The following is a 14,361-nucleotide window of genomic DNA, read 5'->3' on the forward strand; positions in this document are numbered from 1 at the left end:
GAGTTGTTAGGCGTTTGGGAATATTTAAGAATAGGAATATTATTGAAGATTTTTTTTCTCACTATATGTACTTCTTGAAAACGCTGGGGTGATGGGGGGTGATTTTCTTGGTAAGTAGTCTGTATTGTTCCCTTGAATATGATCCTCTGTGATGTCCCCTGCTCCCCATCCCTGTCACCTCTCCATCTAATCTGTCAGTCTCTCATAGATCGTCAGAAGTCTGCTGCCACAGTGCCGCCAGTCTCCTCACAGCTAAGGTGGGAGAAGGCCTCCCAAGTCAGCAGGTAAACAGTTTAGACCAGAATGTAGTGCCCGTCTGTTTGTGCTATCATCCCAACTCCTCACTCATTGTCATGCCACAAAGAAACAATGAGTTGGCAAGAGCACTAACAGATCTGGAACCAGGCTAAAACTCTACATGGGACTGAAACGTTGCATATGTTTACAGTATATGTTAATTATTCCATATCATTTTGCTTGTGGAGTATAGCCAGGGTACAGCATCAGAAAATCAACCCTGTGTGTTTTGGGTGTGTGAGTTTCTTTTATGCCTTTCTTGACCTACCATGAACACTATAAATGAGTCTATTTTAAATCCTCATTGATACGTCCTTTTGTCTGTGAGTGATTGAGGTAGATGTCTGAGATCTTTGTCAGGTACAGTGTGTCTCCTGTTATCTCCTCTTCCTCTTGTCTTCTGGTTGTCTCTGGTCATGCTCCTCCCAGACGTAGCATTGTGTCGGCTATCCGGGAGTACCGAGCTCACTGCCCCCTGAGCAGCTACAGCAGCAGCCCCCCACGAGTGCCTCTCCTTTGGCTCGCCCAGCCGCCTTGTTCCCCAGGTCCTCTATAACCCTGGAACTACTACACCCTGACCTCTAACCCCATCACAGGACTCTGCGGAGCAGAGCCAGAGCAGTGCCTCTCACTGAAGGAAGAGAAGGACGACACTCACAAAGACTTATAACAGACTGTCTGACTTGAGGGTCTGTGGGAGAAAAGAGCGACATGCAGCCATCTTTACTACCGCGCGAGCTATTAGTCATTATTCATCATGTATTTGTCTATGGTGTTTTGGGGGTTGTTGAAACATACTTTTATGTTACGACCAGTGATGATAATTTTGTTGGGTTCAAGAGGTTGTTGTTGAGTTTTTGTTGAGTTTTGCTGAATGTATAGCTCGCTGTACAATCGTTAATGGTACCATACAGTATGTAGTGAACGCCAAGGGGGCAGAGGACAAAGCCATAACTGTGTATTTGAAATGCATGTAAAAAGGTATTAGCTTTCGCAAACCCAGAATGTTTGAGTCCTTTTCTGCTCTTTTTGGATTGGATTCATTGCTTGTCCCCACCCCTCACCAAGATCGTAGGTTGTTTTTTATATTCTACGGAATTTCTTTAAAATGCACTTTGCTCACACACACACCTGCGGTGTGTATATATATACATGTTTCTATTGCACTTTGAATGTGTTTTACAGGATAAGAGATTTCCAAACATTGTAAAAGCTGACAGTGTTTGTACCGTTATCATCCTTCCTTGGTTCTACAGTATCTGTGTTGAAACATCATCTACGCTCCAAATGACACCATATTCCACAAAGTAGTGCACTACATAGGGAATAGGGTGCCATTTGGAAAGTATGTTTGGTCAACATGTTTCTCTGAAAGAATCAATCAACCTCCTGATTTACAAGCACAAACTGACCAATGCATTCCAATACTAGTTGTGATCAACTGTTAACCCCCACTGGGTTAAATAATGATGTTGAAAGTAGATATCTATCCATGATTGCCTCTTGTTTTCTACATCCTGTGTATGGAAGTAACCATGCTGGATCGGCATGTGGACAAATTTCGCTATAGAATAGTAGTACTAGTAGCACTGTAGTGTTAGTAATAGTAGAGGTAGTTGGCAGTTTATGCTGTACTGTATTCAACCACGATGCTATGTATGCTAACCTAGAAATACCCATTTGGAGCGTTTCTCAAACCACCACCCAGCAACTTTTAACCATCTATATAACACTTCCAGTCACAGCTCAGAAGCGTGGCAATTCAAACTGGCTTTAGGTTGAACATTCTGTTTCTACAGGATCTCTGACCAGACCTGTGGTTGCTAACTACAGTAAGGTTTCAAAAACGTTGGGTTTTGTCATCCTTTTGTGTTATTCTGGTGAATGCTGTCCTATCTGCTCCGTTCCCTACATCTGTTGCAACTGGAAGCGATGTAACAAACTGCCAAAGACCGCACTAGGCTTCTCAGACATCATATGAAGCAGATGAAGGAGAGGGGAGGAGTTTTGTGTAACCAGCCAGAGAATGTATTAACCCACAGAGCTAAAAACCCTAGGCATTAGTTTGGGAGAGCAAACTGGCTTTGGAGCCCAAGGGCGAGAGTACGGGAAAGGGGATATCTAGTCAGTTTCACAATTGAACGCGTTCGAACGACATTTGTCTCCCGCATCTGTTTAGCGGATGGCACAGTTAGCAGTCACAATGTCTCCTCAATAATGAGGATATCAGGAGTATTCTGTATGTTGTAACACTGTGGTTCGCTCTGTCTATTTTCCCCCACCATATGTATTGCTCGTGCATATGAAGGTTTCTTTCAACTTATCAGACGGTTCAAAGACCATTGAAGCTGTACATAGGCCAACTGGACATACAGTAAGCTATGGAGAAAATTATGAATGTTACTAGCTACTTTTCCTAGACCTGGAGAGTGTATAGTAGACGGGGCACAAAGATGAAGCACTGAACGTGGTTTGCACAATATCAACACTACTCGACAACTCAATAAAAAACATTAGACATTCAGACAGCAATATATAAATGTATGGTATCTTCAAATAATTTTTATTGCACATTAAACCATGTAAATCCTACATGTCAAAATACAATAAATTCCCCCTAATCTTATAGGGGACTGCTAAACATTTGTGTATATTTTTGTAAAACTTTACCATAAACACCTTTAGGAAAATGGCCTACAGTATTGGGAGTTCCCTCTGCAGAAGGCTCTCAGGGGGCGGAGGGTTTATAAAACGGGGGCGGTTTTTGTGCCGTTGTTTAAGACCTATCGGGATTCGATTCCACTGATGGAGATTCATGGCATGTGGAAATCGGTATTGGACTTTTGGAATTTGGTACGCTTATTGTTGGAGGAGCAGCTCGGTAATTACCTGCGTAAAGCCCTCCGGCGTTCGTAGACTACACGCCTCGAATCCGATCATTATTCACGCTCAAGGGAACAATAAGTGGTATAAAAGTTATTATTATAAATCATATTACCATGTTTGACGGTGAACAGAGTGAGAGTGTGAAGACCACTCATCGTGAGACGGAGGAATTTAGACGGACGGCGGTGAGGAGAAAGTCGAAGGGAATACGGCGGGAGACTGAAGGTCAGCCTTCTCAAACTGCAGTTGTTTTTGGAAACTTTGAGTGATTTAACACTGGACAGATTTCAAATGTATCCTATTATAGCTGAGGGCTTTTAGTCATGGCCACAATGGAGACGCGATATTAGCGAATATTCTTTACAAAATCATCTCCTGTGTTATTTTCTAATTGTAAACTACACGGGCAATGTATTATTTATTAGTGGTTGAATTACCCGACACTTTTTTTTCTTTAGTGTGACCATCTCAAGTGCATTGAAGTGGGTGAACTCAGCCATGTCTAAGGCAGAAGAGTCAGTAGTTTCACTGGTTATGCTAATCTACCACTGGCATGCCCTGAAAACATAACAGGGTTTTGTTTGTAAACAACGTTCTCTTGGTATTGTGTGTCTGTGTGCAAATTGTCAGCAGCTGGGCTCAGCTCTTTTGATTACTGAAGTTGAGCTAAACTGAAATCTCCTTTCACCTGCACAAATCTGACTGGATTACCTCTGTCTATGTAGTTCTGAAGCCATAACATAGTGTCTGCCAAGGCGTTGACTGAGCACAGCTGACTGGCATAATATGTTAGTGATTTACTGTCCCTTAGACACGGATGTAGTTTGTTTGTGGAGATAACTATTTCTCATCCACGTCTCCTCACTGGACAATCGTCTCACGTTTGTTATTTCCCCCAGTAATAAACTGGAGGCGGTAGGTCCTAGGTTAGAAGGGTGAAAAAAAATAAAAGGTTGTAGATTCAACCTAATGTAAGATGCTAACCAAATACTCTTTTGAGTTATTGATGGAACTGTTTTGTCACCTGATTTCACTCAGGAAACTCCTCCCCTTTACACTTCCTCTGACAAGACAGTCACACCGTGACCACTCAGAGTCAGAAAGGGACACTCGCTGATAAGCAGTGAGTGACTGTTTGCGTGTGTATGAGTCTGAGACCGACGCAGGACTCAATTCAAGAACAGCAGGTGCGTGAGCGAAGCGCTCCTCTGTCCTCTGGAACAGTGTATATGACAAGATGGGAGATTTTTGTCAGAGACCGACAACACATCTTGTGGATTTAAGTTGTGGGCTTTTTATTGATCAGAAACATGCAAATGCCGATTATTCAGTTGGTTCGCTATTTCACAGTGCCATTTAAGCCAGCGAAGTAATATTCGATTTAACTGGCCACTGTATGACAAACACACAGGGTTTGAGTGTGTCTGTGAACACAAACTGTGCCAATACTGCAGAGTCCGTGTCTATTATGCTAAACTCATGTTGGCAGTTGGCACTTTCCGTTGAATCTTTACCTAGCCTGGGTACCGGTCTATTTGAGTTATCATGCCACTCTTTATCATGCTAATCAGCATGGCACAGAGTACATGGAGTGGAATGTTAGCCTGACATCCAGAACCTGTTTTGCTAACTTTTGCCCACTTCGAAACAACAAACTGTCACTTTGGCGGTCCTCTCCTCCTCAGTAGACACATATACACTGACTGCAGTCTGTTGGTTAAGACATGTAGCCTATTATCTCTCCAGCGAAGTAAGAAAGAAAAGCTTAACATGTTGAGGGAAGTGAGAAGGAAAAGCAGTCAGATGACCGGGAAAAACACCATCTCTGCAACACGTGGGGAATTTGATTCCTGGCGTTGGTTATAATATCAGTGCGCTTGGCATTGTTTTTGTCCGGGAATGCAGTTGTTAATCTTTCATTTCTCCTGACATCATTGGGGAAAACTCCTGAAAGCATTGGAAACTCTTAGAAAAAGCACGCTAACGCCTTCAGTGAAAGAACAATGTCCGCTTTTACCATAAATAAAGGCCGCTTCGTTATTATTATTATTATATATTACAAAGGAATTGAGGCACCACATCTGGAGTAGAGAACAGTCTAGTAGTGAGCTACACCCTATGAATACTGTAACAAGGTAAAACGGTTCTCCTGCCCAAACACTTTTTTTTTTACACCGTTTATTCAGTTTTACACACATTTCACTCATTAGTCAACACAATATAATTATCCCGAAAAGAAAGCGGTGGGGGGGGACAAGTAGCCACTGTGCTAATGTTCCTGTAAACAGCTGAAGAATAGGGGTGGAGAAATGCAACCACTCTCACATTCATAGACCCCTCTATGGATGCAAAAACTGACCAACCACGAGACGAAAACTATATAGTTTGAACCATTTGAGGCTACAGTGTTTGTTTACAAGTACATTGTTCAAACAACGGGGCTAAACAAGCTTACATTTTTGGTTCCGTCTGGGAAAGACGGTTGAACCAAGCTCATGAGGCATCTGCAAGTAACATTATTCAAGAATCAATGGGCACACGTCACCAATCTCAAAACCCCAGAATGGATGTAGCAAACACAGATTTCCCCTCCAACCAATAAGTCACAGGGGTGTCGGTGACAGATTTATTTAAATTGAACCTTTTATTTAACTACAAGTCAGTTAAGACCAAATTCTTATTTACAATGACGGCCTAAGTACGCCATCAGAGGATGGACTATTCAAAGTATGTTAACTTCCTCATATCCTTACTGTATGTCACTATGGCAGGTGTCCATTCTGACTCTAACTAGAGCTCTCGCTCTCCCTCAGTACTGAGCAGCAGTACATGTGGCTCTGTGTATAGTACTCTAGCTGTGGGAGCACCATTGCCACAATTGGAGAGGAGGTCAATGGAAAGAGCCCTGCTAAGAAATCCCTACTCAAAGCACAGTACGGGGACTGAGGGGAGTGTGGTTGGTTTAAAATGCAGTGTTAAAATACCACTACAAATGCCCAGTAGACTTCACTACAAGCTAAATGTAGCCTGGTCCAAAATCTGTTTGTGCTGTTTTGCTAACTTCTATGGACATTGTCATGTCAATAGGAGTTGGCAAGACAGCACAAATACACTGAACAAAAATATAAACGTAACTTGCAACCATTTCTAAGATTTTACTGAGTTACAGTTCATATAGAGTAATTAATCAATTCCCTATTTCAGCTCATGAAACATGGGACTAACGCTTTGCATGTTGCGTTTTATATTTTTTGTTCTGGAACCAGGCTAGGATAGATCCCTTACTCAGCTTCTCTCTCCCTATCTCCAGTGTCTCCTAAACCTGCTCATCTCCAGAGCCCTGGGGAGTGCCCTGTCACGGGGCCAGAAGGAGCTCTACTCACAGGGACGGGATCAGGACCCCAAGCTAGGGGGCTAACGGTCCACAGCCCAGGAAAGTGTCATGGGACCAGGCCGAGGCACAGCCAAGTGAAGGGGGTACCACCAGGGACCCAGAGCCCAGGAAAGGGACTAGGTGTCCACAGCCCAGGGAAGCGCTACAAACTAGGATCTCAGTCCACAGGGAAGGGAGCAGGATCCAGGCTGAACCAGCTGAGAAGCCCTGGGGCCAGGATGAAGAGACATGGTCACATGGCAGGATCACCCTGCAGCCTGCCTGACCTCATTCACCTTGAGGAAAACCAGTCTGTGCTCAGATCAGCTAACAGCAGCCCAACGCATACCACCACCTCTATAAGCCTAGACCAGCCTAGAGACCCAGACAGTGGGTCTACCGACAGCTCCCACACAGGACTGGATGCTCATAGACACAGTCCAGACAGGGCAGTAGTAGTGGCTCATAGGGAGGGCAGAGCGAGGGAAATCTCTCCCATAAATATGAATGGTTTGGACCTGATGAGGGACGCTGTACTGGTCGATGGCCATGTAGGAGACGGAGGGAAGGTGGATACAGGGCGCGACGTGGACCTGTCCCCCTCTCACAGAACTGGGACGGAGGAGGCCATGCTTCAGGAGAGCTCTACAGATGAGAAGAAGATGGAGGGAGGGAGTGAGGAGGTGAGGGTGCAGGACTCCACTGAACAGAAGCTGTATAAGATTGCCAACGAGCTTCTGCTCACAGAGAGGGCCTATGTTGCTCGCCTTCACCTGCTAGACCAGGTCAGTGTGTCACTGTCAACTTCACGGTTTCTGTTCATCCACTGTAGTTATCACCACATGACTTGATCAGTATGTATTAATTATCAGTGTTTTAACACTGTGTGTGCAGGTGTTCTGTGCCCGGCTGACTCAGGAGGCCGGTAAAGGCTTGTTCCCTGTAGATGTGGTGAGGACCATCTTCTCCAACATCTCCTCCATCCACACCTTCCACAGCCAGTTCCTACTGCCAGACCTGGAGACGCACATGGGCCAATGGTGAGACGACCCAAATAGATGATGTTGCAATTGAAGTACATGACGTAATTATTTACAATGGAACTGAAGGACATGATTGGATTGGAACCTTGTTATTAAATGAAAATACGGTTATATTTTATGTAATTCATCCAGCCTCACAAAGACCGCAGTGGTTTTAACATTCCTACTTTAAATCGCTAGCACCATTTCTAAACAGTGATTAAATAATCATTTTTTGACCTTCGATCTCCGACCCTTGACCACACAGGTCTGTGAGCCCTCGTCTGGGTGATGTCATGCAGCAGCATGCTCCCTTCCTCAGGATGTATGCTGAGTACGTGATGAGCTTCAACCACGCCATGGAGCTGCTTAGAGTCTGGACGGAGAGGTCCGCACCATTCAGGAACGTCATACAGGATATACAGGTACAGTGGCCAGGCAGGGACACAGAGTAAATCTCCGTTCACACTTTACCTGAATATCTTTATTCATTCTCTTAATCTTCATATCACCATTCACCCAATGGAAATCAATAGCTGCTGACTTTGCAGTGGTGGAAACATTGAGTCGGTCTTGCCCTGTTGTTGATTTAGAGTTATCTTCCAGAGTCAGGAGGTGTGTGGTAGTCTGACCCTGCAGCACCACATGTTGGAGCCGGTCCAGAGACTACCTCGTTATGAGATGCTGCTGAGAGACTACCTCAAGAGACTGCCTGATGATGACTCAGACCACAGTCATGCAGAGAGTGAGTTGGCACCTGCCTTACTGTAGCATAGACATAGTCCAACATACCACAAAAGCTGACCTCACTCTGACTGTAACAAAGATCAGGTAGTCCTCATCGCTAGGGAAGACTCACACAGTGTCATCACAGTTACTACAAGTCTGAGGAACTGTCACAGAAACCATAATAGATTAGGTTTTGTGGTTTTACTATCCTAAAAAATATAAGGTGTTGTTCTCTTTGTCTGCTTTCAGAGTCTCTGCAGGTCATCTCCATGGCAGCAACGCACTCCAACAGTGCCATCCGCCAATCAGTACGTGCAGAACTAATATGCTAATCCTCTACTTACTGCAGATAACAATTGTCAGTATACAGACAACAGTATATCTAGAGGCCATTTTTCTTTAGGCATAGTGAGTAAAATGTTACTACTGTTAACCATTGTTACCATCCTGTACTTTGTTATTTTGCAATCAGTTGGAACAGAAATTTGATCTGCTTTGTTGTCTAACATCCTCCACTCTGCTATGTTGTCCTCTAGGAGAATCTGAAGAAGCTGCTGGAGATCTACGAGATGTTGGGGGGGGAGGAGGAGGACGTGATGAACCCCTCCAATGAGTTCATCCGGGAGGGACGCATCCTGATGCTGGCTGCCAGGCACTCCGCCATGGAGCGACACCTCTTCCTGGTTAGACCAGCTCACAATATTTTAACCTTTATTTTACCAGGAAGTCCCATTGAGGTCAGACCATCTCTTTCCCAATGGAGACCTTATGGCGTTTAGGAGGACACACCATTACATAATGTTGGTCTAGAAATGTATAGTGTAGAACAGACATGATTTTCTGCTATGTATAATTTGAAATTAAATCATCTCCATTTCAACAGAATCTTGCACTTCACTGACTAGGAACCACTGAACATCCATCCATTTAACCCACACATGTCAAACTCATTCCACGGAGGGTGGGTTTTTGCTCCACCCTTGTGCTTGATGAATTAAGGTCACCAATTAGTGAGGAACTCCCTCACCTGGTTGTCTAGGTCTTAATTGAAAGGAGAGAAAAAAACAGACATTCTTGCCCTCTGTGGAATGAGATCGACACTCCTGCATTAATGGGTCATTCAGGAGACTCTTGTGGCGCATACTTAAAACCCTTATGTCTTTCTTGCCTCTCCCTCCCTCTGCTGTCCATCCAGTTAAACAACATGCTGCTGTGCTGCACTCCTCGGTTCAGCCTGGGGGGGCAGCGCTTCACCGTGCGGACACGGATTGACGTGGAGGGCATGACGGTGCAGCGCACCACCAACGAACACCACCCCCACAGCTTCCAGGTGTCTGGCAAGGAGAGGACCCTGGAGAGGACCCTGGACCTACAGGCCAGGTGAGGGGATTGTGGGGGGGGGTGGGGGGTCACAATAATATAACTCACCTGAAGGTCTTGGATGGATGGATCTATATATATTTTGTATCAATGTTAACATGTGGCGTTGTCTTTCTAGCTCTGAACAAGACGAAGAGGACTGGATAAAGGTAACAGTGCTTTGTCATATTTTGAAACCCGTTTAAATGACTAATAATATAATAATGAGTATATTACATTTACATTACATTTAAGTCATTTAGCAGATGCTCTTATCCAGAGCGACTTACAAATTGGTGCATTCACCTTATGACATCCAGTGGAACAGCCACTTTACAATAGTGCATCTAAATTTTTAAGGGGGGTGAGAAGGATTACTTTATCCTATCCTAGGTATTCCTTAAAGAGGTGGGGTTTCAGGTGTCTCCGGAAGGTGGTGATTGACTCCGCTGTCCTGGCGTCGTGAGGGAGTGTGTTCCACCATTGGGGAGCCAGAGCAGCGAACAGTTTTGACTGGGCTGAGCGGGAACTGTACTTCCTCAGTGGTAGGGAGGCGAGCAGGCCAGAGGTGGATGAACGCAGTGCCCTTGTTTGGGTGTAGGGCCTGATCAGAGCCTGGAGGTACTGAGGTGCCGTTCCCCTCACAGCTCCGTAGGCAAGCACCTTGGTCTTGTAGCGGATGCGAGCTTCAACTGGAAGCCAGTGGAGAGAGCGGAGGAGCGGGGTGACGTGAGAGAACTTGGGAAGGTTGAACACCAGACGGGCTGCTGCGTTCTGGATGAGTTGTAGGGGTTTAATGGCACAGGCAGGGAGCCCAGCCAACAGCGAGTTGCAGTAATCCAGACGGGAGATGACAAGTGCCTGGATTAGGACCTGCGCCGCTTCCTGTGTGAGGCAGGGTCGTACTCTGCGGATGTTGTAGAGCATGAACCTACAGGAACGGGCCACCGCCTTGATGTTAGTTGAGAACGACAGGGTGTTGTCCAGGATCACGCCAAGGTTCTTAGCGCTCTGGGAGGAGGACACAATGGAGTTGTCAACCGTGATGGCGAGATCATGGAACGGGCAGTCCTTCCCCGGGAGGAAGAGCAGCTCCGTCTTGCCGAGGTTCAGCTTGAGGTGGTGATCCGTCATCCACACTGATATGTCTGCCAGACATGCAGAGATGCGATTCACCACCTGGTCATCAGAAGGAGGAAAGGAGAAGATTAATTGTGTGTCGTCTGCATAGCAATGATAGGAGAGACCATGTGAGGTTATGACAGAGCCAAGTGACTTGGTGTATAGCGAGAATAGGAGAGGGCCTAGAACAGAGCCCTGGGGGACACCAGTGGTGAGAGCGCGTGGTGAGGAGACAGATTCTCGCCACGCCACCTGGTAGGAGCGACCTGTCAGGTAGGACGCAATCCAAGCGTGGGCCACGCCGGAGATGCCCAACTCAGAGAGGGTGGAGAGGAGGATCTGATGGTTCACAGTATCGAAGGCAGCCGATAGGTCTAGAAGGATGAGAGCAGAGGAGAGAGAGTTAGCTTTAGCGGTGCGGAGCGCCTCCGTGATACAGAGAAGAGCAGTCTCAGTTGAATGACTAGTCTTGAAACCTGACTGATTTGGATCAAGAAGGTCATTCTGAGAGAGATAGCGGGAGAGCTGGCCAAGGACGGCACGTTCAAGAGTTTTGGAGAGAAAAGAAAGAAGGGATACTGGTCTGTAGTTGTTGACATCGGAGGGATCGAGTGTAGGTTTTTTCAGAAGGGGTGCAACTCTCGCTCTCTTGAAGACGGAAGGGACGTAGCCAGCGGTCAGGGATGATATGATATATATATATATATATATATATAGGAGAGTACACATGGTCTAATGTGCCTTGTACTTTCAGGCTTTTCAGGACACCATTGATGTTTTCCGGCAGAAGAATGAGACTTTTAAGTCAGCTTCTAAAGAAGTAGAGGTATCTGTAAGGATCCCTTATTTTTGTGCAAAACCGAGACCAATAGAATATTTTCTTCCATTCTTTTGTGTGCGTTTCTCCATCTGTACAGTATGCTTGCTGTATTCATATAGAGGGATAAATTACAGGCAAATGGGTGTGGAGGGGAACTGATCATTTAGCAAAAGGGAAGGAGAAACGACTCATTTGAGATCCTCTTGCATGTATGGGTGGAAAAACAGGTTGGTGAGACGAACTGATTTTGTGTGTGTGTGAAAACAGACGGAGGAGCTGGGTCGGCGTGCCCCTCGATGGATCTGGGACAATGAGGTGACCATGTGTATGAAGTGTAGCGAACCCTTCAACGCCCTCACCCGATGGAAACACCACTGCAGAGCCTGTGGCTGTGTGAGTTAACACACACACACACACACGGGTACATAGACATACACACATAGATGCACACATTCACTTTACCTAAGGCTGGGCTAAGGTTATGATTAGTTGAAATGGCATTCTACTTCCATTCTTTCTAACATAACCAGACCGATATGACCATGACGTCCTGTGTCTCCACCTGTTTGTTAGGTGGTGTGTTGGAGGTGTTCAGACAACAAAGTAACTCTGGAGTACGATGGCAACAAGGTGAACAAGGTGTGTCTAGACTGCCACTCCGCCCTGACCCTCCGGGCCAACAGAGGGGAGAGGGCAAGGAGGGGGGGCATTCTAGAGCTTCCACACCCCACCTCCCCATTTCCATCCCTACCCTTTCCCCAGGATCTGAAGGCCTTGTCTAGGGTCCCCTTGCAGGGGACAGGTGACGGCGGTTGTCAATGAAAATGGGATGGTGGTTAATGGGATGACAACGCCATGGTTGGCAACGGCAAGGGGACTTTCATCAATGGCAACGGAAGTGTCACTGATAATGGTTACGGGAGTGTCTCCAATAGAAACGGGATGGCTGTCAATGACAGTGAGGAGGCTCGCCTGAACAGCCTCAGTGTTCACACACTATCCCCAAGTGTCTGTACTTGTGTTCAGTGTTATGGCCTTAATGAGATAGTGAGCTCCAACAGTATTGGGACAGTGACAATGTTAAAGTGCAGACGGGGGGGACACGTTTAGAAATTACAGCACTTTTTGTACATAGTCCCCCCCCATTTTAGGGGACCAAAAGTATTGGGACAAATTCACTTATGGGTATTCTACAACCTTGTTGGATGCATTTGCTGTTTGTTTTGGTTGTTTCTGATTATTTTGTTCCCAATAGAAATGTATGGTACATAACGTATTGTGTAGTTTTGGGGTTACTTGTATTGTAAATAAGCATATAATATATGTTTCTAAATACTTCTACATTAATGTGAATGCCAATACAGATAAGTGAATTTGTCCCAATACTTTTGGTCCCCTAAAATGGGGAGGACTATATACAAAAGGTGCTGTAATTTCTAAATGTTGGATGAAAATTCCCTCATTAAAGCTGACAGTCTACACTTTAATCCCATAGTCATTGTATCATTTGAAATCCAAAGTACAGAGCCAAAATGTCACTGTACTTTTGGAGCTCTGTATACCGTAATGAGATGTATTTTGTATAGAAACTCGATGTAAGAGTATTCTGGCTATTCCCCATCTGGATCAGAAAATCAAGTAACCTTCTAGTTTGTATTTGAAATGATTTACCTTTTGAAAAAAATAAAGTTAAACTTGTTTAAAAGTAAAGCAATGTGTTTATTGGACTAGAAAAGAAAAGTTGGAAACTTATCAGTTAAGTTTCTTATGTTAGCAGTATGTGTTATGAAAGAGATTCTCTTGTACTTTTTTTGCCAGTAGTTCTGAAAGTAGCACTCATGACCCAACAATGGTCCATCACATGTGCAGGTACAGTTGAAATCGGAAGTTTACATACACTGAGGTTGGAGTCATTAACTTGTTTTTCAACCACTCCACAAATGTCTTGTTAGCAAACTATAGTTTTGGCAAGTCGGTTAGAACATCTCATTTGTGCATGACACAAGTCATTTTTTCAACAATTATTTATAGACAGATTATTGCACCTATATTTCACTGTATCACAATTCCAGTGGGTCAGAAGTTTACATACACTAAGTTGACTGTGCCTTTAAACAGCTTGGGAAATTCCAGAACATGGATTTAGAAGCTTCCGATAGGCTAATTGACATCATTTGAGTCAATTGGAGGTGTGGATGTATTTCAAGGCCTACCTTTAAACTCGGTACCTCTTTGCTTGACAACATGAGAAAATCAAAAGAAATCAGCCAGGACCTCAGGATAAAAATGGTAGACCTCCACAAGTCTGGTTCATCCTTGGGAGCAATTTCCAAATGCCTGAAGGTACCACGTTCATCTGTACAAACAATAGTACACAAGTATTAACACCATTGGTCCATACTGCTCAGGAAGGAGACACGGTCTGGTTCCTAGAGATGAACATTGTCGTGGCAGAATCAGAATCCTTTAGGTAATATTTATAAATAAGATGTTTTATCAATTTTTATAGTATGCTTATGTGGGAAAAAATACTGGGGTCCAGAGTGGGGTAAAAGGTTCTTTGTGTAATGTTCCTAAGATCTGTTATTTGTCATGTGAGTTTTGATGGGTGTTTCTTGGCTATAAATGATACTAAGGACTGTTTTGTAAGCACTCTCAGAGAATTCATTTATGGACACTGAATTGATCTGAGAGTCACAGGACTATGGTGAAGCTCATATAATTAAAGATGGACTTTATGATAACTCTGACTT

The 14,361-nt window shown here is 44.6% G+C and overlaps 2 protein-coding genes across 4 annotated transcripts in view; both read left to right on the plus strand.

The window, feature by feature from the left end:
- The window catches only part of LOC118392360 (protein bicaudal D homolog 1-like), a 43,799-nt gene extending 40,870 nt beyond the window's left edge, over window positions 1-2,929 (plus strand). Inside the window, exons 9-10 of one of the 2 annotated variants that reach the window (XM_052460183.1) lie at window positions 199-284; window positions 727-2,929. In XM_052460183.1, coding sequence (XP_052316143.1) covers window positions 199-284; window positions 727-853 — 213 coding nt within the window. In that variant the 3' untranslated portion in view covers window positions 854-2,929. The remainder of the gene's footprint in view (window positions 1-198; window positions 285-726) is intronic. The other variant, XM_052460184.1, reaches the window with a different exon arrangement.
- A 130-nt stretch (window positions 2,930-3,059) lies between these two features.
- On the plus strand, window positions 3,060-13,312 carry LOC118392361 (FYVE, RhoGEF and PH domain-containing protein 4-like). 2 transcript variants are annotated; one of them, XM_035784288.2, is made up of 12 exons: window positions 3,060-3,408; window positions 6,494-7,341; window positions 7,451-7,596; window positions 7,847-8,003; window positions 8,185-8,323; window positions 8,557-8,615; window positions 8,844-8,990; window positions 9,503-9,687; window positions 9,806-9,836; window positions 11,543-11,620; window positions 11,876-12,001; window positions 12,182-13,312. In XM_035784288.2, the coding sequence occupies exons 1-12, from the start codon at window positions 3,297-3,299 to the stop codon at window positions 12,428-12,430; spliced, it is 2,277 nt and encodes a 758-aa protein (XP_035640181.1). In that variant the 5' UTR covers window positions 3,060-3,296; the 3' UTR covers window positions 12,431-13,312. The 2 variants fall into 2 exon arrangements, with proteins under 2 accessions (XP_035640181.1, XP_035640182.1); XM_035784289.2 differs by having other exon boundaries at window positions 3,061-3,408; window positions 11,543-11,614.
- Window positions 13,313-14,361: the final 1,049 nt, after the last annotated feature.

Source organism: Oncorhynchus keta, chromosome 13 (assembly GCF_023373465.1).
Source record: "Oncorhynchus keta strain PuntledgeMale-10-30-2019 chromosome 13, Oket_V2, whole genome shotgun sequence".
NCBI classification, from domain to species: Eukaryota; Metazoa; Chordata; class Actinopteri; order Salmoniformes; family Salmonidae; genus Oncorhynchus; species Oncorhynchus keta.